The sequence below is a fragment of the Natrix helvetica genome (genome assembly GCF_964273705.1).
Source record: "Natrix helvetica genome assembly, chromosome: 3".
Taxonomy (NCBI): domain Eukaryota; kingdom Metazoa; phylum Chordata; class Lepidosauria; order Squamata; family Natricidae; genus Natrix; species Natrix helvetica.
The window spans coordinates 91,352,819-91,379,778 of NC_138549.1; the positions used below are offsets into that span (position 1 = coordinate 91,352,819).

General features: G+C 37.1%; 1 protein-coding gene across 1 annotated transcript in view; it reads right to left on the reverse strand.

Annotated features, from left to right (window-relative positions):
- HS2ST1 (heparan sulfate 2-O-sulfotransferase 1) overlaps positions 1-26,960 on the reverse strand; it is a 123,195-nt gene that overhangs the window by 22,790 nt on the left and 73,445 nt on the right. The window contains exon 2 of the mRNA XM_081946301.1: positions 6,699-6,937. Coding sequence (XP_081802427.1) covers positions 6,699-6,937 — 239 coding nt within the window. The remainder of the gene's footprint in view (positions 1-6,698; positions 6,938-26,960) is intronic.

Sequence of the window (26,960 nt, forward strand, 5' to 3'; positions counted from 1 at the left end):
CATAAGGCCTTACATTAGAATGGCTGGCGTTTTGAGAACTAAGAAAAAATTGTGCTGATTTTGGTCCATTTTGGTCCTTTTCTCCTCAGTCAGCGTAATACTAGCCCTATGCTGGCATTTGGGGAGATAAGAAATCATGTGGATTTATGGTGGCTGGGGAGGAAGGGATTGCACACACCAAAATCGGCACAATTTTTTCTTAGCTCTCCGAATGCCAATCCTGCTAGTGTATGGTCTTACACTGGCATTCAAGGAGCTAAAGAAATCATGCCAATTTACACTGGCTGGGGAGGAAAATAATAACAAGCAAACAAAATCGGCATGATTATTTAATTCCCTGAATACCAGCCACATTAGTGTAAAGCTAGAAGGGCTAGCACTGGGAGGAAAGGATTGTGAGGAAAGCAAAGCCAGCAGGATTTCTTCTCAATTGTGCCATGTGGCCAGGCAAGCACCCAACAAGGGAGTGGCCTTCTCTACTCCAACTCCCTGAGATCTGGGTATCTTCAAAAGGAAGTGTGCAGTTGTGATGGAGTGGCATATGGAGGAGACCCATAGGTCTTTGGCGAATCCAAAGAGCAGGAGGCAGACCATGGGATATATCAGAGGTTGTGAAAGGCCTCCTTGGTGCATGTGTGTCTACACTAGGCCTCCCATGGTTTTCCCCAACCCTGAGTCACCCATGCTCTACCTAATGACCTTGGGGAAAGCAGGGACAGGGAGATAATTAATTATGCACTTCATTTTATATATATATATATATATATATATATATATATATATATATATATATATGTGTGTGTGTGTGTGTGTGTGTGTGTGTGTGTGTGTGTGTGTGTGTGTGTGTGTGTGTGTTGTATTTGTGCTGGATGGTTTTCTGTGATGAGCCGAATGACAGAAAGAGGGAGTAGTGAGCTCCCTCCCATATTTGGGCATACCAGGGGTTGTAACACAAATACATACATACATACATACATACATACATACATATTAAATGAAGTGCATAATTAATTATCTCCCTGTCCCTGCTTTCCCCAAGGTCATTAGGTAGAGCATGGGTGACTCAGGGTTGGGGGAAACCATGGGAGGCCTAGTGTAGACACACATGCATATATCTGTGTTGCTACCAAAAATGTATGAAGCTGAAAAAAGGAGGAGCCATGTCGCGATGTCACAGCATGTGGTCTCGACACTCCGAGACCGCCGGTGACACTTTTACTGCTAGACGGTCCAGCTGGACTTAAACTGTCCCGTAGAGACGGTGACCAGGAAGACAAAGCCTTGCTGGTCTCAGGGACAGCGCAAAGTCCCTGATTGACCCAAGGGAAGATCTTCAAGCCAGCGGTAAACAGGCAGCCCCCAGGCTGATGAAGTCGGGACGCTCCGGAAGGAAGGGAAAAAGAGAAAGTGAGTCCATCTGGTGAGACGTTTTTACTATTTTGGAAAAACTGCCCAAAGAAACCCTTTTTTAAAAAAAAGCTAAATCAGATCCTCAAGCAAGAATTAAGCCGTGAAATTAATTAACACTGGATTGCATTGGAAAGCCGTTTTTCTCTGTAACTATATTTTGTGGATTGAAATGCTCGTAACATTGTTAGTTTCTTCTCTTAAAGTGAACGGATCAACCTTTTTTTTTTCCCTCTGATCTTTGTTACTTTATTTTTTGATTTCTGGACTAAAACCTTCTTTAACAATCCTTCCTATTACTTGTTACTAAATTTTATTAAAGAACTTTATTTCATTTAAGCCTGGGATAGTGAAAGTGGAAAATAGCAACTAGCCACTCGGAAGTCGGAAGCTGGAGTTTTTGAAACAATGTATCTCTCTTTTTTTCACTTTGTTTGCACTGACTTTGTAGCAGAAGGGTTTGTAAATTGTTTATACAAACTGATAAAGAGCCAAGGGCATGAATTGTTTTTACGGGTGCTTGTGAGAACTATTTTGGCAGGAGAGAGAAAGGGGGAAAAACAAAATAAAATAGAACCCTTCACTTTTGAAGAGCACACAAAAAAAAAAAAACCTTGTGCTTAAATCAACCTAAAATTAAAAAATAAAATAGGCTTGGAAGACTAGAGTGGCAACGGCTATTAGTTTCTCTTTTCTTTTCTTTCTTTCTTTCTTTCTTTTTTGGAAATATGGATCAATATTCAGAGGAGGAAACTTTAAAATTTCAAAATATTTTGGCTAGAATTCTAAATTTATTGGAAGGATACGGGAGAATCGAGAAGAAGTTGGAAAAACTAGTATTTCTCACATCAAAAGATGAAGGGGCTGGAGCCCCAGAAATTAAAGGCGAGAATGAAGATATAGAAAATTAAAAACAAGACAACTGATGATTTTATTAATGGAGCAAATGTGGGTGACAGTGGAATGAAGGGAACATGGAAGAGGGACTTCGACGAATTGGAATTCTACCCCAGATTTCAAGATACAGAAGAGGGAAAAAGGGTAATGATGATGGTTTTAGGAAAAGAAACTCTTTCAGAAGCACGATTGATAACCAAAAACAAGCTAATTTTAAAAACAATTGGAGGGCAACCTGAGAGAGCCTTTAAGCAACAAAGTGCGGAGAGAAATCTATAAAAACCTTATAAAGGAGATAAAAAGAAGACTGACACCACAATTGGCAAGAGAGACAAGAGTGTTTTGTTATTGGAAAGACACAGGTTGACAATGAAAGTTCTTAATAAAAAATTAATTAATATTGGTTGAGCAATAAGTAGGAATTTAGTCATTTTTAGATTGTTTTAGATTGTTATCAAATGTTCATTAGTTAAAAATTAAATAACAATAATTAGCAATAATGGAATGATAAGGGATACAACTTAATGATATATATTATGTACTCTTAAACTAGTAAAAGAAATCTGGATATAGATTACAATTGTGAACTGGGAAAAAGACCTATAAATTTTACCAACAAACTACTATTTAGGTTTTGTTATAAAGGTGTAATGTTTTATTCTATTTTTGGGGGGGGGGGGATGAGAGGAGTTGGGATATAAATAGTAAAGGACTTTTAGCTAACTATAATAACAACAAGGAAATGTCAATGGATATTATTTAATAATATATGCATGCTCTGGTATTGGTAAAAGCAACTTGGATATAATATTCTAAACAGCGAAAAGAAAAGCTTAGAAACTTTATTAATTAATTTTTTACTCAGAATATGTCATAAAAGTGTAATGTTATTGGAGGATTTTTGAAATAGATAACAAGTGCCATTATGTGGTTGTGTTTTTATGTATGAATATGTTCAGGCAGAAGCATGTTCAAATAATTGTAGTCAAATGAGAATTGTGATATATTAATGGTAAGATATATAAAGATCTTTGATTTAAAGTGTATAATCTATGATGAACTACAAGTAATGACTATGGAATAAATGCACGAAAGTTATTTGTAACCAATCGACATGCTTTCTACAAGATGTATTGAAGGATGGTTCTTTTTTGTGTGTGTGTTTATGTTCAATTAAAATAAAAAAATTCTTATTAAAAAAATGCATGAAGCTGTTAGAAATGTAATTGCCATGGATCCAATCTCCAGCTCTAAAGGACTCTTCTAGTTTATTGCAGACATAGAATGGATGTTCATTCCCAGTGCTTGTGTGAACAGTCAGTGTAGCAAGAGCCGCAGTGGCACAGTGGTTAGAATGTAGTTCTGCAGGCTACTTCTGCTGACTGCTGGCCGCCTGCAGTTTGACAGTTCGAGTCTCACCAGGCTCAAGGTTGACTCAGACTTCCATCCTTCCAAGGTGGGTAAAATGAGGACCCAGATTGTTGGAGGCAATAGACTGATTCTGTAAACAGCTTAGAGAGGGCTATAAAGCACTCTGAAGTGGTATATAAGGCTAAGTGCTATTGCTATTGCATCAGATATTTTTTTTAAAAAAATAAATACTGTCACATGTCTCTTAAATTTAACTACACAGCTTATATTTATTAGAATGATAGATTTTTGAATGTCTTAAATATGAATTAAACAATATGGGCTACAATAGGCCTACTGGGTAATGAAAACATATCCTACAACTGACCTGTAAGATCTAGACATAGCAATTCCAAATCTGACAAGCTAGATAAATATGAAAATATTAATCAAATCTCAAGGTCCAACAGGTCATAGATCCTGCCAATTATTATTTCCGTTTCAACAGACTCATGCAGTATCAGTTCCCAAGTGAATCCAAGCAGTTTAAGTACATAGACCATGAATACTAATGTGTGACTTTAAAAAAGAAAGAAAGACTGTGCTATGTTGTTATTCAAATCTCCACCGCATCCAGCATCTGCATGTTGAATGAAAAATTCCAGGAAAGTAAACTGGAGCAAATATTAAACTGCCCATTCAACATTCTTAATATCTTTTCTAGGGAAAAATATACCATCATAATAGCAGTTAAGTACAAAATACTTTATCTGTAGGCCTTTCTTTATACTAGTATTTTTGTCTACTATCTTGCAGTAGTAAGTAACCGAAGTAACAATTAATGTATGTTGGCCTCACTATATTTGATGCCAAAGCCTTTCATGAAAAGAAAACATTCATTTGTCAATTATTCAGGATCATATGCAATTCTGCAAGTATTTTCACCACTACTTTTCTTTCATATTGTTACAAAAGTTATCACACACACACACACAGACTTGGGGTTGTTGTTGTTGTTTTGGAGGAGTGTTTGAACTGGAGATTTTTCCCCCTAACAGTTTGTTTAGGAAGGTCAAAAAATATAAAAGGATTTCTTCAGAACATTTTTTCCTGATACTTAAAAAGAAAGTACTCAAAAGCTATTTTTGAATTTCTGACATATTCAAACTGTTTTGCATTTTCAATCCAGATGAATTTTTTTAGAAGTGAAAGATAGAATAAATGTATCTTGACAGAGAAAAGGCATCAGAAATCCTACAGGAGAAAAAGTGAAAAATGGGAGCTTCAAAAATTATCTGAGGTACAAAAAATCATATATGCTCAGAAAAACATGAGAGAATAAAATAGATTACAAATTTCAAAATTGCTGACAAATAAGATAAAGTACAAGTGCAACATTTTACTTTAATGATGTATTGTTTCATTACACATGCATATTGGGATTTGAGCAAAATATGTTGCCAACCTGGTTTTCAGGGGAACTGCTGAGGTTCCCATGTGTGCAATACATATTTAGGCAAAAAAATAGTAATTCAGCATATTTCTGTGAACATAAAACTTGCCTTAATAAAGTCCTTCTTGATCAGCCATAAGTCAGATAATCCTTTTTTGCTACCCTTGATAGCACATAAAGGGACATCATATGGTTAGCATTATTAAGACAATTATTCTTCTAGAATTTTGAAAAAGAAGGCCGAAGGGTAATAAGACTGACTAAGAGAGAACATGGAAAATGATCTGAATATGAATCAGTCAATTCCATCAAGAGATTTGTATGGAAAAAAAGATATGACCCAGTTATGAACAAACAGTGGAAATAAAGGTTTAAGCCACTAAAAAAAGGCAAGAGGTTGAATCTGATATGGAAAGAATGACCAACTGATGTAGAAAATACAGAAGGAGAAGGAGAAAAATTCTGTTTTAACAGTGAGAGAATACCCTAATTTACCACACAACAAATACCTATAATGGTTTAACCATATATCATACCTACCTTTGCCTTTATTCAAATTTAAATTCAATGAAATTAAAATTTAAGATTGGATTGGATTTATTAGATTTATATGCCGCCCTTCTCCCAAGGACTCAGGACGGCATACAGCATTAAAAAATACATAGTACAAAAGTTAAAAGGAAATTAGAAACAGTCCAAAAAACAAATCCAGTTTATATAACACTCACATTTTTAAAATTAAATAAAATTAACAGGCCAAGTTGGCTTGCTGGAAAAGCCAACTTTTTAGGGCGCGTTGGAAGGACCGGAGGTCAGGGATTATGCGAAGCTCCGGGGGCAGCTCATTCCAGAGGGAAGGCGCTCCCACAGAGAAGGCTCTCCCCCTGGGGGTCACCAGCCGACACTGTCTGGCCGACGGCACCCTGAGGAGGCCAACTCTGTGGGATCGTACTGGACGGTGGGAGGCTATTGGTGGCAGTAGGTGGTCTCGCAGGTACCCTGGGCCTAAGCCATGGAGTGCTTTAAAGGTCTTAATTAATACCTTGAATCGCACCCGGAAAACAACCAGCAACCAGTGCAGGCCGCCTAAAAGGGGTGTAACATCGGAGGACCTAGGTACCCCCATGCCAACCCGCGCGTATCCAGGAGGGCTCCCAGATTGCGAGCCTTCTCTGAGGGGGCTAAAATTTCTCGACCTATCCTCAAAGATGGAACAAGATGCACAAATCGGGATGACGGAAACCACAGCCACTCAGTCTTGGAGGGATTGAGCTTGAGCCTGTTCCTCCCCATCCAGATCCACACAGCCTCCAGGCATCGGGACATCACGTCGAGGGCATCGTTTGGGTGGTTTGGGGTAGAGATGAAAAGTTGGGTATCATCAGCATATTATAGATAAGATAAATCAGATATGAAAACTTCCACTCTAATTCTAAGTCAGGATTTTATTAGAACCTATATTTTGCTGTTCTCCACCGGGAATGTGACATCACCTCTCTCACACACAATGTTGTATGATTTGATAGAGAAAAATCATAAGAAAGATTAATCAGCAATGCAGAATATAATATCTTAAGCTATGATAACTTACTTGATCTTGTAGAGACATAACAGGATTGTTCTTGGTTGTGTTGATATGAAGAACATGATACTTATTCTTCGCACAAAGATCATATGCAATGTTTGTGAAAGATGTACTTGCAGTTTTAGGTACTCGGTTGTAAATGATCACTACATCATCATCTTCATCTGGGATGAGGTCTGACCGAGAGCCATCTACTGTATGGCGCTGCTCTATTTCCCGAACTTCGTGTTTTGCAATAGCCCTCTCTGTCAAAACAAAAGACACAACAAAACAAATGCATTTTAATTTTGCCATTTATTATTAGACCAATTTAATTTCAATTTGCTTTTACTACGAGATGGATTATATGGCTAAGTGACTTTGGTTAAGTTATGGCTAAATAGCAGCATTTTAAATAGCCTAAATTTGTAGCTCTACCTTTAAAGAATGGTACTTTTTCTAAAACGAAGGCGCTGCATGGCGTCAAAACCTAAATGGAAAATTTAGGTCCCAACCGTGACTTGTTTCTTGGTTATATTGGTGATTATGGTATGTTGTACACTCTTATGTATTTTAATATTTGCATTATTGTAATTGTTTTATTTTATTTCTAACTTTGTTCACCACCTAGAGACACTTGTGGAGGTGGATGGCCATACAAATAAATAAAATAAAATAAACTACAGGAAGGGAAACCAATCAGGTACATTAAAGGTTGCAGGGTTATGGGTAGTCTTAATCATAGTTAATACTAGGAAGAATTTAATTTATGCATATATGATCTTAATCTGCAACTGAAACTACTATTTAGGGTTAACAAGAATAAGAAAAAAGATCACACAGTAAGAGTTTTTCACATATATCCTACAAATAATGAATATAAAATATCCAACACTTTGCAAAGGCAGACAGTTGAAAAGATACTGCACATAATATGAATTTTACAAAACATTAGCCGCTGACCATTTTGAATTTAGTCAATTAATTGAAAAAAGGAACTGAAATTTAGATAAAATGAATCCTCTGCTTATTTTAATTAAGCCCTGTCCCTCGTGTATGATATTCAATGACTGGCTTTGCAAAATCCAATTAGATATTAATTGCACATCTGATAAGAAAAGAAGTGGAAGCACTTTATGACAATATCATCATTAAAGATGCAAAGTTTCCATCTTGAGTACAAAAATACAAGCCACAAAAAAAGAAAGGAGTAAATGAAGCAAGCAGAAAACTTGAAATGGACAACCCAGAAACTGGGACACTATACTTTGGTGTTTGTTTGTTTTTCATCATCTTTCCAAGTAATTACTAAATGAATTTATCTCAAAACATAGCCAGTACTATCATCCAAATGAATGTAGCTTTTCTATATATTGGTAGAGGCAGCAGTAACTCGTAGTTAGGAGACTGAGTCAAAAGACCGTTGTGAGGTTGACAGCTTAGCAGTTCAAAACCTAAGAGTGAGCTGCATGACAGAATGAGTTCCTGTCAATTTGCCTCATCTCCTACCCACCTAGCAGTTCGAAAGCATGCAAATGCAAGTAGATAAATAGGTACCACTTCAGTGGGAAAATAACAGGGACATGAAAGGAGCCCCCTTAGGAATCCCCTGGGCAACTATGTCACCAGCTAATTCTTTCAACCCAGAAGTGCCTTGATAGGTGCTTCCAACACAAATGTAGTAGTAGTAGTATATATGGATGCCTATCACTCCTAGCTGCCCTAAAGGTAAACTGCCTAGCAGACTGGTAGTTAGTCAACTATCACCCTAACAAAGTTTAATAAATATACTCTTTCCAGAATGACTATAGTAATCCTCATTGCAATTTATTATACTAGTCAAGAAGACAGAAATAAGAATCCCAATTCTATGGATATGCATGGTACACACTGTCTTTGCAATGTGAGAGTGTGGAGAGAATATTGGGATTGTACAGCAGGAATTCTTGAAGTTTGGGGGGGGGAGAGATAAAAGACAAGGAGACTAAAATGGCCAGAAGAAAATCAAGAAGAAATGTTCTGCAATCAATAAGTTGAGATAAATAGTATTATACAAACATGCATACATGTAGGCAGCAATTTGTTGGGTGGGAACAGAGAATCATGAGGACAAGAAAATGGGTGGCACTATTAATGTCTTGCATCCTCTGTCCTTGCCCTCAACATCTGCAGTTCCCCATTTTGAAAAGAATGGGGATTGCAAAGGAGGAGAAAAAAATTGTTCCCCTCCCTAAATACAGAACATGCGCAGAGCTAGCAAACAAGTAGGAATAATATAAAGTATTCCATTTCTATATTTGTTTCCTGTGACACATATAGCCTTGGGACATACAAGCAAACAAAAAACCCCACATCATCTGAGCAACAAAAAAAAGCTGCCTTTTACAGATAGATTTTAAAAACAGTGATCTGGGTCATTTTTCTCAGTTCTACTCCCTTTCTTTTTTCCTTCCTTTCTTTATCAAGTTGTTCCCTTGTTTGTGCTTGCATTACATGCAAATTATTTCATTGACCCAATTGTGAAGGATCCTTGTTGCTTTTAGTTCAGTGGGATTGAAGGATGGCAGACTCTTAACATTTTGCATCTAAAAGCTGGTGGGAGAAGAAAGATGGGTACTAAAATTTTAAAAAAGCAGGAACTAAAGAGAAGTAAAACAGTCTATTGTATCTACACTCATGTGAAAAAGTAAGTACACCCCATTGAAATGTTTCACTTTTTCACCCTATTTTAACATGTAAATTATCTGATCTTTTCAACAATATTGATAAAGGGAATACAGTACTGTATAGTATAAATATCTTATGTCATTTACATTTTATAGACCATTGTGTAATATAAATAAACACTAACGCAAATTTCACATGTCGAAAAAGGATATCCCTACATTTCTCACTACCTGGAATACCGAAAATTAGAATCAGGTGCACCAGATGATTAGAACATTGTTAGAAAGGATTTGAGGAACTGTCTTTAAATCTCAAACATTTAGCTTGATCTGCTCTTTGTTGTTGAAGTATGTGATATCACACCATGCCTAGATCAAAAGAGTTCTGTGAAGCCTTCACAAACAGATACCTATGAGCCTGAGAAGGAATTTTAAAAGACTGTCAAACAACAAGACATCAATCATTCCACTGTCTAGAAGATTTTCTACAAATGGAGTAGATTTCAAACAATGGCCAACTTGTCCAGGCCAGGAAGTCCTAGCAGGACAGCAGAATGCAAGACACCGAAAGAAGTCTTTAAAATGCCCAGAATTTCAACACATGACCTACATGTAACTCCCAACACCATTGATGTTAAAATGCACCATCTACTATTAGAAAGGAACTGCATAAATTATTTTCATGGGACGTGTTCCAAAGCATTTCCTGTTCAGGCAAAGAATTATGTTTGCTCATGAATATTTAGGCAAAGACTATGATTTCTAGAATGTTCCCTGGAAAGACAAGGCAAAGGCAAAATTATTTGGCCACAATAGCAGAAGATGAGACTTGTTGAGACTTGTTGAGACTCAAAGACAGCATTTCATCAGAAGAAACTGATACCAATTGTAAAACATGGTGGTGGAAATGTAATGGTTTGGGGTTGCTTTGCTATATCAGGGCCAGGCAGCTCACCATCATAGAATTCATTATGAATTTTTCATTGTAACACAGAGTTCTTAAGGATAATCTGAGACCATCCATCGGAAGACTGAACATCAACCACAAGTGGATCTTGCAACACAGCAGTGACCCTAAATATTCCAATATATTCACCAAAGAATGACTGGGGGAGGAAAAAATGGAGGGTTCTGGAAGGGGCATGTCAAAGTTTGGATTTAATCCCACTGAGATGCTGAATTAAGCTGAGCATACAAGAAACCCCTCAAGTATCACACAGCTGAAAAAATGTGATATGGAATAAATTCTCCCAGCCAATGTTAGAAACTGGTAGATTCTTATAAATTGTCTACTTAAGGTTGTTTCTGACAAAGGGGGCAATACCAGGTATTATAGCCAAGAGTGTATTTACTTTGCACGGAACAAAATCACACATCTTTAACTTTTTGTTGAATAAACAATTGCAAAGTCAGTTTTTCATGGTTTGTTATTCAATTAAGCTACTCTTCTATTCTTAAGCAACTTGAATGGAGATAAGATACCGATATGTCCATATATATATTACTAAGGAAAAGTTTTTACAGGGGACATATTTACTTTTTTACATGACTATAGTCAGTCTGCAGCCCAACACAAGTTTTTAAAACATTCTTATTTGTGGTTTTTAAAAAAAGGAAAAAACTGATAAATCAGGCAAGTTGAAGTTAACAAATCCTAATTTAAAATCACCTATTTCCTTAAAATATGGTATTTATATTTTAAGCACATGCTAGCAGCTACTCTTCATTACAGGATTTATCAATATCTCAATATGAAATATTCAGTTTAATAGACTAAGGTTTTTTCATAGCAATCCAACACCATAATTAAAACTCTGTCTCAGGAATCTTAGTATTCCTGAAAGACAGAAAATGCCACTGGTTTGAACAATTTTTAAACCATTCTTATAACCTAAACATAAATAACTGTTCTTCCTTCCTGGACTCTCACTACCAACGTATTTCTTGTCAGGATTTTACAGATCAGACAAGATAACAACAGCACTTAGACTTATATACCGCTTCACAGGCCTCTCTAAGCGGTTTACAGTGTCAGCATATTGCTCCCAACAATCTGGGTCATTTTACCGAACTCAGAAGGATGGAAGGATGAGTCAACCTTGAGTCTGGTGAGATTCAAACTGCCAAATTGCAAGATGGAACATAAAATCACCTGGATTAGAATCAATAGCTACTTTGACTTCCAAAATATTTTTCTATAATTCTTTTACTTTCCATTTTCTCTGTTCCTAAACTATCAAGAAAATTGCCTTGTGGTACAGACCAGAATCTAGTCTGATCAAATTTAGCACAGTTCTATTTCATTACAAGATCAAAAAAATCCAACTTGTGATCACAGCTTGCTTCATTTTTTCTATGCCACCAACTCAGCCTCCTCTCTCTATTTTGTATCTGTCTTGAATACCACAGATTTCTACTTAAGCCCCAAGGGAACAACATAGGTTTATTATAAATTAGGCATGTAAGACATGCAGCACAGAGACTCAACATATTTGTGTTTCTATCGTTTTTTTCTGGGAGAAAATACTTGACTCTAATATTGCTATGAACCTGAAAAGGAAAAGACAGGACATTTCCTTTATTTGCCACAAAATCCAGCAATTTCCTGACAAGCTGGCAGCAAACTACTTAAGAAGTATTTTGATTACTCCAAAAGGATTCAGGTTAAAAAAAACCACCTTGACTTATTAAATATACTGTAAATCTTTCAGACAATTGGATAAATTTTATCTTTATTTATCTAAAGCCAAATCTCACAAAAACTATACAATTAATCTATTTCATACTTTCTTTTTCAAGTATCTTGACTTTGACATAAAATGCCTTTCAAAATGTAGGAAAATATTTTTTTAAAAATCTGTCATGTATTAATACATAATGATTAGCTCTAAGCAACACTTCATGAATCAAATGTTCCATGAATCTTCAGATCAAATCTACTTCTGGGGAGCTCTGATGCCCTACCATGATGTCATTAATTATATACGGCAGATATGATAGCAAGCCTGAAAAAGAGGGTGGGAGGGCTACTGATGCTTATGTATTCAGCCAAGGTGAAGAAGGATTTGAATCAGATTAACTCATCATCAGACTAGGTACCAGTCTATAATCAGTCTATTGGGTGGATAACAAGACCACAGTTGGATAACATGCAGCCAGCTGGAGACACTGAAGTGTGAAAGCCAGATATCAGTGTCAATGTTCAAATGGCAGAAGTGATCTAAGCAAGCAGTTGCTAAGGACCACAGAGAAGGCAAAACACACACAAACAAAATGCTAATCACAAGTGGTTCCAGTTAAGAGGTGGCTTGCCATTGCCTTGTCTTCCAAGGACTGAGAGAGTCACTGCCCAAAAAGATCTAATTGTTGTCCCTTTCCAAGGCAGATTTTCCTACTTCTGGGTCAGCATGTTAACCATTAGACCAAACTGCCTCTCCTAGGTTGGTATAATGGTCTTCAAAACAAGATGTGTTTAGAGGATGTAGAGGCAGAAAGACAAATACTTGCTTTTATTATACCAGCTGAATTTTGGCCACTTCCTTGGTTAAAAGAATGAAAGAAAACCCCACACCCTAAATTTATGTCAGTTTTTAAAATTCTAACTTTGTTTACTTCTCCCTTTCAGCCCTGCTAGTTTTCTCTAGCCTGAGTAAAGCTTTGGCATACCACTGCAAATCTTAGTTTAATTATTACCCTACCCTCTGTGAGATATTGCACAAACACAATTTTGGAAGCTAGCACAAGGAGCTCCCACCTTGTAATTAAATCATTATTAATTTTGAACACAAACGCAACAGTGGTAACTGGACTGTGTAAATCAAATCCAGTTATAGGATTTAATTTATGCACAAGGGTGAAAATGAGATATCTGAAAGCAGCAAAAGCTTAATGCTAGTTCAATGACACCTTACTAGGTAAATACAAAAATGACTAATATTAAGCAGCATTAAAGTGAATTAAACTAATGTGTATTTGTTTATTGCATTTATATGCAGTCTTTTGATTTATAAAAGCACTTAAAACTATGTACAATATTCAAATTAAATACTCTAAATAAATATGCTTAAGAATAATATGTATTTATCTAATTAATATATCCGCCCATCTCACAAAAATGTGACTTTGGGTGGCATTCAAAAAGATGTGTTGATTTGTTAATATTAACAATCAATGTATCAAAATTTAGCTTAAAAATATGATGAAAAGGGTAGTTTCATGATTTTTCAAAATGCTGGCTAAGTGGAAGCTAAGCTGTTCTAGGAAGAACATGTCACAGTCTGGGAGCAATACATCGCTCTCCTTCACAGCAATAAAGTTCTAGCAGGACCACATTGAAAAGAGCCTTACCTGTTGAATTCCAGTAACTGGGCAGGTTTATAGCAGAAGCATCAGTTTCTCAGTAAGTCCTAAACTCAGGAATCTATATACTATTAAAACTCTCCTGTTTATTGGTAACCATCAATAGGGCAAAATAGTGCATCATGAAGCAACCATTTTTGAAGTAAGGTACCTCAGATGGGCTAATTTACAGAATGTATCCAAAATCTGGAACCTGGACTGAAACTTGGCAAAGTTATGGCTGCTTTAGTGATGCTAGGCTCATCCATAGTCACAAACAAGGTTCATAATTTCCAACACTCCCTGCCAACTTCCCACAAGGAATATCAAGAGGGAAGTTAGAAGTCCTAGGCCAGCAGGCAGGTAAATGGCTACTGCCACATGAAGGAGTGAATGAGGGGATGTTCAGGAGTGCCATAGTATGGGCTGGGGTGAATTCATGGGGGTGAATGAGATACTGTATGCTTTGCAGGCCAGGAACGTCGCATAACAGTTTAGGAGGTTGCAGGGAAGGTGCTATGTGGGTATGGAAAGTACATGGTGATAGGTAAGGAAATATCTCTAAACTGAAAAGCCAATAGGTCATAGGTTGTCTGGTTTCTAATAATCCTTTCTGGGACAATACCACTGGTACCTAACCCATTCTCTCTTGTTAATCTCAATTGCCTCGATACAGTGCAATCCATTCCCAAATTGCTAGGCTCCTATGATTTTATTATCCATCCAATGCAATTTGCTTTTTATAGTCTTATAAGAAGAATTATTCTGATTTGAATCCTCCAAATGGCAATGACTACATAATAATGACATCAGTTCTGTTTCAACTGGTTTAGTCAGGCAAGAGAAGTAAGGATCAAGCAAACAAAAAGAATTGTCATCTCTCCACTCTTCAATATTTATTAGATAAAAAGAATCTATATAAAGAGATAAGCAGTTACCAAATACTTATCTGTGATTTGCTCCAATAGTGGAATTAAAGGGAATCTGACTGCGTTCACTGTGAGTCTGTCACAATTCTGATACTCTTCGCTCAGCTAAATCTCTGTAAGACATGTCACAACCAATGTTTCTACGTAGGATTATATCTTACATAATAAATGTTTTTATTAGCAAGTGACCAGGCATTATAAACCAAGATCTTTAATTGGAGGATCACCTTCACTGTCACCTTGACATTTTTTGGTAGACTACAATTTGAAAAGATGGGAGCTCAGCCAATGTCCTCCCTTCTTTCCCTTCTAGCCCAAGTTCCCTCAACGTATTAATACCTACAGCTATTCCATTAATATAATGTTTACTGGCAGGCCATGCTCTATTCTCTGCTCTCCCCATTTCCCATGAACAAGCAATAGTAAAACTAGTAGATTAAAACAATACCTATCTCTCCTAAAAACCTTATTATACTGCTCCAAGGAAATAACACTGCAAGCACATATAAGCTCTAATATTGCCACCTCCTGAAAGATGATTTCGATTCAATTACTCAAAATAAAATCACAATTTCTAGTCCCACAAATCATCCCCAAGACGTTTTGAGTTGTTCTATAGTATTATGAGCCATTGTTCTTGCAGAAAGAACTCAAACACCCAAGTCAGGGAGTCATTGCAGCAACAAGTCTCTATCATAGGACAAACAATTCCAAAAGACAAGATTAATTTCTGTTCTATAAGCATTACACTATCCTATAGTATCCCTGTCCATTTTGAAGAGATTTCTCCTTAATGTACAGTATCCTAACAAGACTCCAGAATGATTCATCTGTTTCCTATGGCCCAAACAGTAAAAACCCTACAAATGTGAAATCAGGATAAAGAAAATAAATTCTCCTCCCAATAAGCCGCAATTCACACTATCTCCAAATTCATCCCTAATCTCTCAACTAAGCCTGCATTTGATCTCCAAAGAAGATAAATACAAAGGAATATCCAGAGCAGCTTTATACAGGCTTTCCTCAGCTGCATAATCTACTTTTTCATTCCCTAAAATATCCTCAAAAAGTCAAAAAATCCATTATCTGTGATTCTGTATTCAGAAATCAAATTGATTCACCAAAAGATTTTTACATCTCACTCTTCCATTATGGAGGGCCACCAACCTTGTCAAAGAATCAGATAATATTACAGTTCTTTCTAACATCGACAATACTGCCATTAATTTAGCTGATATATTTGAAACACAATCCAAAAGAATAATATAAAAACAATATAAAAAGCTGCTCTCTTTTTCCTAAATGCAACATGTTTAGTACTATCAGTATCAATTGAATAATATTGATTTCAACAATAGATGTATTCAACAGCCTAAGTTTAGATTCAATATCCCTGAATTGGGTCTTCTTCGCCAACCCGTTTCCCCGAAAATAAGACCTCCCCGGATAATAAAACCAATCAGGCTTTTGAGCGCATGCACTAAAATAAGCCCTCCCTTGAAAATAAACCCTCCCCGAAAATATTGCAATGTAGCAGCAGCCCTGAGGTGACCATGCTTGCCACCTCCTGCACCTCAAAAATAATAAGACCTCCCCAAAAATAAGATCAAGTGCTTATGGGGGGGGGGGTCAAAAGAAAATAAGACCCTGACTTATTTTCGGGGAAACACGGTACAAATTCATTTCTACCATGAAGAATATCAACATCCATGCAGGATAGAAAGCAACCCTCCTACAAGGTGAGTTATATATGTCCACTTTAGTAGAATTTAACCAAGAAAAGACTTTTGCAACATGGGAATGAGAGGCAGTATTCAGCCGGTTCTCTCCGGTTCAGGCGAACCAGTAGTAGTGGCTGCGGAACACTCCGTCCACCTGCCCCGGCATAATGCTCTACCTTCTGTGCATGCACAGAAGGCATTTCACATGCACAGAAGGTGGCCCGTGCGAGCAAAGCGCATGCGCTCACATCTGCGAACAGGTAGGGAAGGTAAGTGAATTCCACCACTGATGGGAATCAAACCCAGCATCATATTTTCCCTCAAACAGTAAATTCCCAGCACGTTGCAACAGCAGTTATATGGTTAACTATATTATGTACCAACTCTAAAATTTACATTTAAATGTGGGGAGGCGAGATTAGATTTATATCCCAATCATTTCTAGGAATTGAAAGTGGTCTTATTTAAGATGATCACAAACTCAGGAAGCCATTTTAAGTGAATTAGACCATTAGTTTCTAACAGCAATATTTCTTACTCACGCTGATTTTAATGGAAGTCTGTCTTTTCACTATCTGGAGAAGTTATGGAATAAACCAAGGAATTTGTAAGCAAGGCATGTTTCAACCACTGAACTGAAGTGTAAAGACAAAGTGGAGTTGCTAATAATATTTGGTCAGGCCATACTACATCATCCCACTAAGAAGCTGAAAAGATCCTAGATAGCACGCAGAACAGCTAACACACGTCTATGTGAACTGGCAGACTGAGAATTCAATCTAAGAAAGGTTTCTTTAGCATAGGCATGATTAGCTTGTCACCTTAAGATATCAACAACTCTTTAAAGCCAAAATAGAAAAGAAAGAAAAACACACAGTAGTAACAGTACTACTTTAAAACATTTATTACCATGAATAGATGTATATAATATTCCATTTCTATGGGCTGAAGATAACGGGTAAGATGATATATTGGTGACTTACCTGAAGAAATATTTCCAAGTGCAGTGAAAATAATGTGTTTCTAATGATGTTCCCTAATGGAGAAATACGTTGTAAATTCTTCCACAAGAAATCTACATGAACTGCTTGGAGCTGGTATTACTTGTCAAACAGTGGTAGGAACATCTTACCTTATTTCACCTCAAAAATTAAATACCACTAAAAATAAATTGTCCTAGACCACATTACAGATAGTCCCTGACTTACAGCTGTTGGTCTAACTATCAGTTTGAAGTTATAACGACCTTGAAAAAAAGTGACTTGAGATCCATCCACAAAGTTGCAACTGTTGTACCACCTTCATTGATCCTAAGATTGCAATTTGGGTTGTTGTCAACCTTACTCTCTTTTACGATAGTTAAGTCTTGTGGTCATGTAGTTGTGATTTGAAACCTAACCAGTCAGCTTCCCAGAATAAAAACCTATTTGGAAAGTCAGATTTGCTTAATGATTGCATGATTCACTTAATCCCACGGTTCACTTAATGGCCAAAGTAAAAATGGCCATAAATAACACGAGGTGAAATTTCAGTCCTAACTAGAGGACTGGAAGGACAACCTGTAAAAAATGAACAAATTAGACATACCTGTAAGACATGAACACATCCTCATATATATAAATAATTAGTGGCTGCTGTAAACACTTTACCATAAATAGAATTGGGCTAATGAATCAGTATTTACTAACAATGTCCAAAGTATTTATTTTCTCCAACAGCATGTAAAAACATTTTGAGATAAGAATGCAAATAGCAGTGCTGATAGCTTATGTAGAGTGTTATTTTCACACTCCAACTCACACACCTGGTACTCTCTATACTGGTAAGCAAAGTCAGCTAAGACAACTCCAGCTGGGTTTTTATATCATTAAATACAATTTAATGCAGCAGCTGTCTGGAAATTGGAGCTAGTGATCTGAAAACTTTAGTTTTATTACCATCAGATAACCCACTCAAGTATCACATTTGTATATATATATATACAAATATTTATATACTGAATCTAGAAAGATGTTGAGTGGTTAATTTTCAATTAAATGTATTGTTAAATGCCAGCATGAGCGAATGCTATAATTCATCTTATTATACTTTTACTCTGTGCATCTTTTATATAGCCATTCTGGACTTCAAAAGAAAAACAGCTGCATTTTTAATTAATACAGCTTTATTACAAGACCATGCATCCATACCTACATACAAGTGTGTGTGTGTGTGTGTGTGTGTGTGTGTATGTATGTGTGTGTGTGTTACAACCCCTGGTATGCATGAAATATATGTGTGTGTGTGTGTGTGTGTGTGTGTGGTGGGTTCCTGCCGGATCGCACCGGATCGCGTGCGCTCCCTTTCGGCGCTAAACCAGGATCGCGCACTCCCTTTCAGCGCTAAACCCGTATCGCGCGCTCCCTTTCGGCGCTAAACCCGGAAGTACGGTCTTGCCCCGCCCCTGGCGACGCGACGACGCTTGCCTGCGCTCCACCAGCTCGGCTGGGAACGGAGACGTTTCTCTGCTCAGCAATGTCTTCAGTGGAGTGGTGGCAGCCTGGCAGGCTGAGCCTGCGTCCCTTTCAGGCGCTCCGCTCCACTGAGGAAACGTCTCCGTTCCCAGCCGAGCTGGTGGAGCGCAGGCAAGCGTTGTCGCGTCGCCAGGGGCGGGGCAAGAACGTACTTCCGGGTTTAGTGCCGAAAGGGAGCACGCGATATGCTGGTTTTGTTGTATTCAGACCCGAATATATATATATATATATATGCATGAAACGTATCGTAACACATCAAACCTTTTAGACCTCTTGGAAATACATGAGATGTTCTTTTCCCTTTTAATCTTTATACTCTCTTCTTTTCCCGACTGTTTTTCAGAATATTGAAATGAATAAAATTTATTAAAATTTTAATTAACATCTAATTTAGTGTTGGTTCATTTTGCTTATATACTCTGCATAGCAATCACAGCTGTGCAGCATAATATATTTATCACCCCTTCTTTTATTTCCTACATTATGAATTTTAAACTAGGACATTCGTATTTATGGTCTGTGGTAAGGACTAATGCCTATGCGAAGTATATACAAATGCCCAGAAAAAAGATGCTACTTCCTCGTTCTGCTGATGCTTATGTCTCATAATAGGAATTATAATGTTTAGAAGGAAATTCTGAAGCATGGCTGTTACATGGCTTTCTACAATGTTCCACTGCATGTAACCTGATGCTTCTTTTCTGAGAATTGAGTGATTCATTATACATATGCATTGTGACTCAATATTCTTTTTAGTAGGAAGTCACTGGCACCCATTACAACCCGGCATGCAGACTGAAAGAACTTCAAATTTACTAACTAGAGCTCCAGGCAAAATAGCCAGCCACAGGTACAAAATGCACTACGAAATGGGAACCTGGCTCACCACTTACTACAGATAAATAGGTCAAAGTTTAATTAAAAGAAACACGCAGCTGTTCTTTAAGTCAGGCTCTTTTGAGTGCACATCCATGCAATTACACATATATATCCTGCACCTTCATAGAAACTTACAACAGAATTTATTTTAATTGGGTTTGGGGAGGGGGGAATTCCTTTGTAAAAGTTTGGAAGTATAGCAATAGCACTTGGACTTATGTATCGCTTTACAGTGCTCTACAGCCGTCTTTAAGCGGTTTACAGAGTCAACATATTGCCCCCAACAATTTGGGTCCTCATTTTACTCACTTCTGAAGGATGGAAGTCTGAGTCAACATTGAGTCTGGTGGAATTTGAACTGCCAAATTGCAGTCAGCCAGCAGTCAGCAGAAGTAGCCTGCAGTACTGCACTGCACCACCGAGGTATAGTTTTTCCCCTCTGCTCCTAAGATAAGCACTGCAGTTGTTGATCCAGCAAGGAAAGCAAGGAAGTATGAGACTTGACTACATATGCATCTTTTTAAAAATAGTGTTGTATCATTGTGTATCACAAAGCAGCAAGCAAAGCATGCATTTTAATTGATTGAAAAAAAATGATCCAAGACTAAATAGTTTTTTGTGTGGCAAAAGTATATGAACCTCTAGGATTACAAATTCATATGAAGGTGTGGTGGAATGTAGTAGGCTGATTTCCCAGGAGGGAGGGCACCCTAGAAAAATAGAAGACACTCCCTCCAGATATTTTGTTTAGAAGGAAGAGTGAAGATACCCCCTCCTAATACTTCTCAGAGTATAGCAATAGCAATAGCTTTAACCCTTAGACTAATATATCACTTCATAATGCCTTACAGTCCTCTCTAAGCTGTTTAGAGTCAGCATGTTGCCTCCAACAATCTGGGTTCTCATTTTACCAACCTTGGTAGGATGGAAGGCTAAAAGTCAACCTTGAGCTGGTCAGAATGAAACTGCTGGCAGTCAGCAAATTAGCCTACAATGCTGCATTCTAACTACTGTGCCACCACAACTCTATGGTAGATGGTAGATATAGATAGTAGTGTGCTTAATCTGGCAAAATTCTGTCTTTAGGCGAGAAAACAATAAAGAACTTGGCTTAGAAGAATCACCAGGTCATTCTTGGTTTTGGGACCTGACATAAAGGGCAGGAATTTCAATGAATGAGATGTAAATCAGGTGCAATATGAGTGGTCCTGTGTTATTTAAAGATGTGTGCCCTTGAACAAAGGATATTTCTAACAACACTTGTAGATGCTCACCAGGCTAGAAAAGGTTACAATACTATTTCCAAGAAGTTTGGACTCCATTATTCTGCTTTCAGGTAGATCATGGACAAATGGAGGCAACTGAACACTACTGTTATCATCCCCCAGAAGTAGATGACTAACCAAGATATCGACAATAGTGTGTAATATTGCAAGAAATCTCAAAGACATCCACATCTAACATCTAAGGAACTAAAGAGTTCTCTTTTGCACTGGAGAATGTCAAGATTTCTTGAGGATAACACTGAACAATAATGGTGTGCATGGCAGGCTTGCAAGGAGAAAGCCACTGTTCTCCAAACAGAACATCACTGCCCATCTATAGCAATAGCAATAGCGCTTAGACTTATATATAGCTTCACAATGCTTTACAGCCCTTTTTAAGCAGTTTACAGAGTCACGAGTATTGCTCCCAACAATTTGGGTCCTCATTTCACCCACCTCGGAAGAATGGAAGGCTGAGTCAACCTTGAGCCTGGTGAAATTTGAACTGCCAGATTGCAGACAGGCAGCAGGCAGCAGAAGTAGCCTGCGGTACTGCACTCCACTGCACCACCGAGGCTCATCTATAGTTTGTGAAAGATCATGTGGATAAGCCAAAAGGTTATTGGAAGAATATTCTGTGAGATCAAAATATAACTTTTTGGTTTGAATAAAAAGTTGTGCTTGGTGACAGGCAAACCCTGTATAGCAGCATAAAAATCTTATTCCTGTGGTGGTGGTATGTGTTTTAGGTCATATTTATGCAAAAATGTTTAAAATATAAAGGGGTTTGCAAGTTTTTAGCACCAATATAACTCTGGATGCCTGGCCTTACAGAGCTTGAGGAGAGCTATTCTTTGAAATAATACTATTGACATGAAAATCACTCTTACAGAACGTACACAGAAAAGCTGTGGTAGACCCAATCTAGGCAACTATGCCATTTGCTCATGCTAATAGGAACCTCTAAGAACAAATAAGAGACCAAAAGTATAACAATTCAAAGGCTCATGTAGTGTTCCATACAACTTTCTGCCTGAACTGACAACTACAATACTAGGATTGCCACATTAAAGAATACCAAAATTATGTCAGTTGCAGCCAATGGCTCAATTCTATTGTAGAACTGGACATTTTGTTGGGGAAGATATAGTAAATTCATTATACTTTTATGAAACTCTTTGTTAATGGCCCAAAGAAAATGCTGAAATTGTTATGTTGAGCTAAGATAAAGCACCAAATATTAACTATATATATATATTTGGTGCTTTATAGCAGCAGGAAGGCCATTATTATAAAGTATGTTTATTTCTTCACCAATGCCTTCTAGAATCTTTCCATCTTTCAGAAATAAATGTTCACTGTGAATAAGGGATAAAAGGGTCTGGGTTGAGAGGCAGACCATAGGAGATGGCTCCACAATGGCAGGAGTAATTAAGTGCCTTTCAGCTTTTGTGTAGAGGACTATCCACTTGTGGGTGCTCCTGGAGTCCTGATAGAGCCACTTATGGCAAGATGTGAACTTTTCAGTGCTCATCTTAGTAAATGGATGGCTGTAGAAGTTTATTAAGAATATGTTTCATATTTTAAAAGTCTGTAGGCACAACAGTGCTATTATTCCACACAGATTGTTTAAATGCACAACTAGTAACAGCTTTTCCAATACCCATTTATACCCACTGGGTTGTATATATCCAATTCTGTAAAATGTTTTTCATTCTTGTTTTGTTTCACAAAATTACTGCAATGGATTTTGTCCATAAAATTGTCAGTTTCTATTTGCTCAGGCAGAAGAAAGCCAATACTATATATTCTAAAAGAAATACCACCAGGCCTAAAACACTGGATAAGCTTGATCAAAGTATACATTAGCGGTAAGGAAAGAATTCTCAAAAACATTATTGCATTCAGCAATGACAAGCTGTAATTTTCTCAGACTTTATTTATTATCTGACAAACAGATAGTGTGGAAAAAAGGGAAAAGTCTCAAAAGATAAAAATGCATCTGTAAAAAGAAACACACCAGCTGGTAAAATAAGTTGATGCTCACCAGGGCTTTGGAGAGTTAATCCAGTTCCACACCAGATTAAACTTCTAATTAAAACAGTCTTCCCTGCCTGCATAAGATAATACATTCTGGCTGAAAACCAGTTCTTTTCACATACGAAGAGATAAGTCTTTCAGCTTGATCAGAATACAAATATTAAATGTTTCAATTCTATTTTGCCAAGGCCCTACTAGTATCCTGTGTATCCATTCACACATGAACACACAGACCCTCACAATCAATTTCAAGATACTGAAGCTTTATTTAAGAGCAATAGCTCTGCTATACAGTAATTACTGTATGTTTCTGTGTCTTGCATGATCACTAGTTTATTCCAACAATCTATAATTCTTTTCACTTCATATTATCCTTGCATGAAACTGGTCTTGGATATTTGACACTTCAAATTAAACAAAACAAGCATGAGGAATCACCACTTACCAGTTTATGAATATTTAATTTTCAAAGGAGGACATACCTGTGTTCTTCCTTTAAATTATAGTTTTCCTGTAAACTTTCAGTATTTTTCTTTAATGTCAAAATATTTTAATATTTACTGTTCATTTAAACAGCCAAAGAAAAATCATGTTTGACCCAATAGTGAGGAATTTGGGAAGGTTCTTTATATGCTAGAGATAAGGTTCTGTGTTAGCCTAGACCCTACATTGAGTAGGAATACTCCAGCTCCCCCAAAATCTGTCCTATTGTCTGATTATTCTGTCTCCTTATAACAGAATTTATGAAACACTAACTGCATTCTCCTATTAAAGCAAAATATACTAAACATACAGGTAGTCCTCGACTTATGACCACAATTGAGCCCAAAATTTATATTGCTAAGTGAAATATCTGTTACTTGAGTTTTGCTCCATTTTACGACCTTTCTTGACACAGTTGTTAAGTGAATCGCTGCAGTTGTTAAGTTAATAGCATGGTTGTTAAATTAATCTGGCTTCCCCCTTGATTTTGCTTGTCAGAAGGTTGCAAAGGCTGATCACATGACTGCAGGACACTGCAACCGTCATAAATATGAGCCAGTTGCAAAGCATTCAAATTCTGATCATGTGACCAAGGGGGTGCTGCAACACTCATTAAGTTTGAAAAACGTTCATAAGTCATTGTTTTTCAGTGATGTTGTACTTTGAATGGTCCCTAAATGAACTGTTGAAAGTCAAGGACTACCCATAATTAGAGAAAGGGATGTGCTGACTTTCAGATCTGGAGCCCTTCAAAGATGACCTCTATGCTGCACTTGTCAACACCTCCTTAAAGAAGTTGTAACTTTTCTTGGGTTCACATGGTAGACATGAGATTCCAGAAAAATATGTGCTTGAGGCAAGGAGCAGCTGAGACCATGTGATACAGTGCTTAGGAGCAGGCTTTAGTGTTTCAACCTTTTTCTAGAACTTACTAAACACAACACAGTCCTGTATGTGAAGCCTGCCTAAAGCCATCTATCCCAGTAAATCTCACTCTGCTAAATGCTGACTATTGCTCCTAGGAATGTGCAAAACAATCGATGCACAAAACAAAACATGCATTCAAAAACATGTCTCTGGCTGAAATATAGACCAAAATAGATGTGTTCTGATCTGAATACAGTCTTCCCAGGCAAAGATGTTTTTCGGGGATATAACAGCGAAAAGAAGTCAACTAACCCGGCAGTTGAAGGAAGGCCGGAAGAAGGGAATGGATCGTTTGCAGCCAGTGGGAGAATGGAATGGGCCATGATGGGATATCAGTGGCAGAGGAAGGAGGGGAAGCGCAAAGCTTAGAAGATGAGAGATAGTGGAATACACCACAACTTGGCACTGGCTGTGGTTGACAGAAAGGAAGGTGCAAGGAAGAATGGCATGACAACACATCCCTATCTCTTATTATGTTAGTAAATGGCTTGTAGTTTGGGAAAATATACAATTTATCCAAAGTTGTAAATAGGTTTCTTTATAGTATTTTCATTATTATTTGTTCCTAATGAAACAAGCATTCAGCACACATGAAGATGAATGGAATTCATCATTTCTTTTGTTTAGTTTTTGAATTTAACATTTCAGTCACCCATCCATTAACTTAGTCTAGCTGGACAGGCTAGGTTTGAGTTCTAGAAGAGTCCATGTGAGATACCCACAAGGCAAGCCATCTCATTCTGAATTATAGTTCCCAAATACAACAATTCTCATCTGCTGTGCCTGTGTAACTTCCCTCAAAGCTTGGATAGCATCACTTTATCTTGGTTTGTCCCATCTTTATATTTATACTTCTTGGTACTTTTCAACCATCATCCAGTTCACACACAGCCATCTGTTGTTTAGGAAATAATCTTTAATGGTGCTATTAATTGCTTATTTTGTCATTCTGGTTAAAAATCATAGCTTATTTTGAGAACCATATCTGCTGATACCTTTTTAGAAATTTTCACTCTGTAGCTTTCCATATAATTTTATGTCCTTAGATCAATTCTTCTGTCTCTATGACCTGGTTTGAGTGGGTCACATACAGTCTAAGTTTCATGATCATTCATACTTCTATACTTTTTTTTTTTAGAATCAGTGCCCTTTGAGTCAGTTTTTGATTCCCGATAGCTTCCTGAACAAGTCTCTACGATTCTCTTGGCAAAATTTCAGAAGTGGTTTACCTTTGCCTCCTTCCTGCGAGAGTGTGACTGGCCCAAGGCCACTAAGCTGACTTTGTGCCTAAAGTAGGACTAGAACTCAGTCTCCCAGTTTCTAGTCTGATATCTTAACTACTACACCAAACTGGCTCTCTTTACACAAATACATAGTACAAAGCTACATAACAATATATTACAAAATAATGGTAATAATTATGTAATATACTAGCATTACAATATACAGTACTATTAACTACATAGTAACAGATGATACACAACCTATTGCAGTAACCCAATTATTTTGGTTTCTCCTGTAATCTTCATATTCCAAACGTTCAAACTGTATATCTTTAAAAATACATATATTATTGTTTGTATTTATAGCATGATTTCACCAGTACTGACTTTTTCGGTACAATACTCTAGATGCCTAATTTAGATGGAAGTCCTGCTAAACAATGATTTTCTTATATATAAGCAAAATTGCACCCATAAGATAATTGGTAGTCCTAGAAAGTTTATGAAAAGTGTGCAAACTAAAAATGAAAACACCAACTGCTACACTTTATGGAGAACTTTCTGTTCCTGTTGTAACCCTTTGGTGGATCTTAAAGACCTTGGAAGTTGAGAAAAAGGGATTAATTCTTATCTCTCTCTCTTCAGGATGAATCAGTACAGCTGTCTTTCAGCTTAACTATGCTTATTGTTAAAGACATTATAGAAATAAATTTGCAGCATTGAAGAGAAAAGCAATGGTTATCAGATCTCTGTTGGCTAAAAACAAGCTAAAGTAAATTCAGCTATTCATTTTTTGTCATAGTTTTTTAAAGTAATCCCAAATAGTCCTAAACTACCTTTAAAAAAAAAACCTATGTGAATTCTCTTTATCCCTAGAATTGTTTCACAAGACAAAATCACCATCTAGTTAGATGTACAGTATGTGTTATATAAGGTTTTTCTCCATAATAGTGCCAGTTTGATCTGGTGGTTAAGGCACCAGGCTAGAAACCGGGAGACCTTGAATTCTAGTCCTGCTTTAGCCCTGAAAGCCAGCTGGGTGACTTTGGGCCAGTCATTCTCTCATTCCCCACCTCGTAGGGTTGTTGTGGGGAAAACAGGAGAAGGTGTTTGCCATCTTGACTTATTTGTGAAACTAATAAAAGGTGGGAAATAAATAAATCTCATCTTGCCCATCTTTATGGTTTGTAAAACCATAATTACTCCATTTTTCAGGGGACGAAAGATTATCATAGAAAATCAATACGCTATTAGTAACTGGACCACTTTCTTATGTTTATTTATTTTTAATGTGTGGGGGTTTCA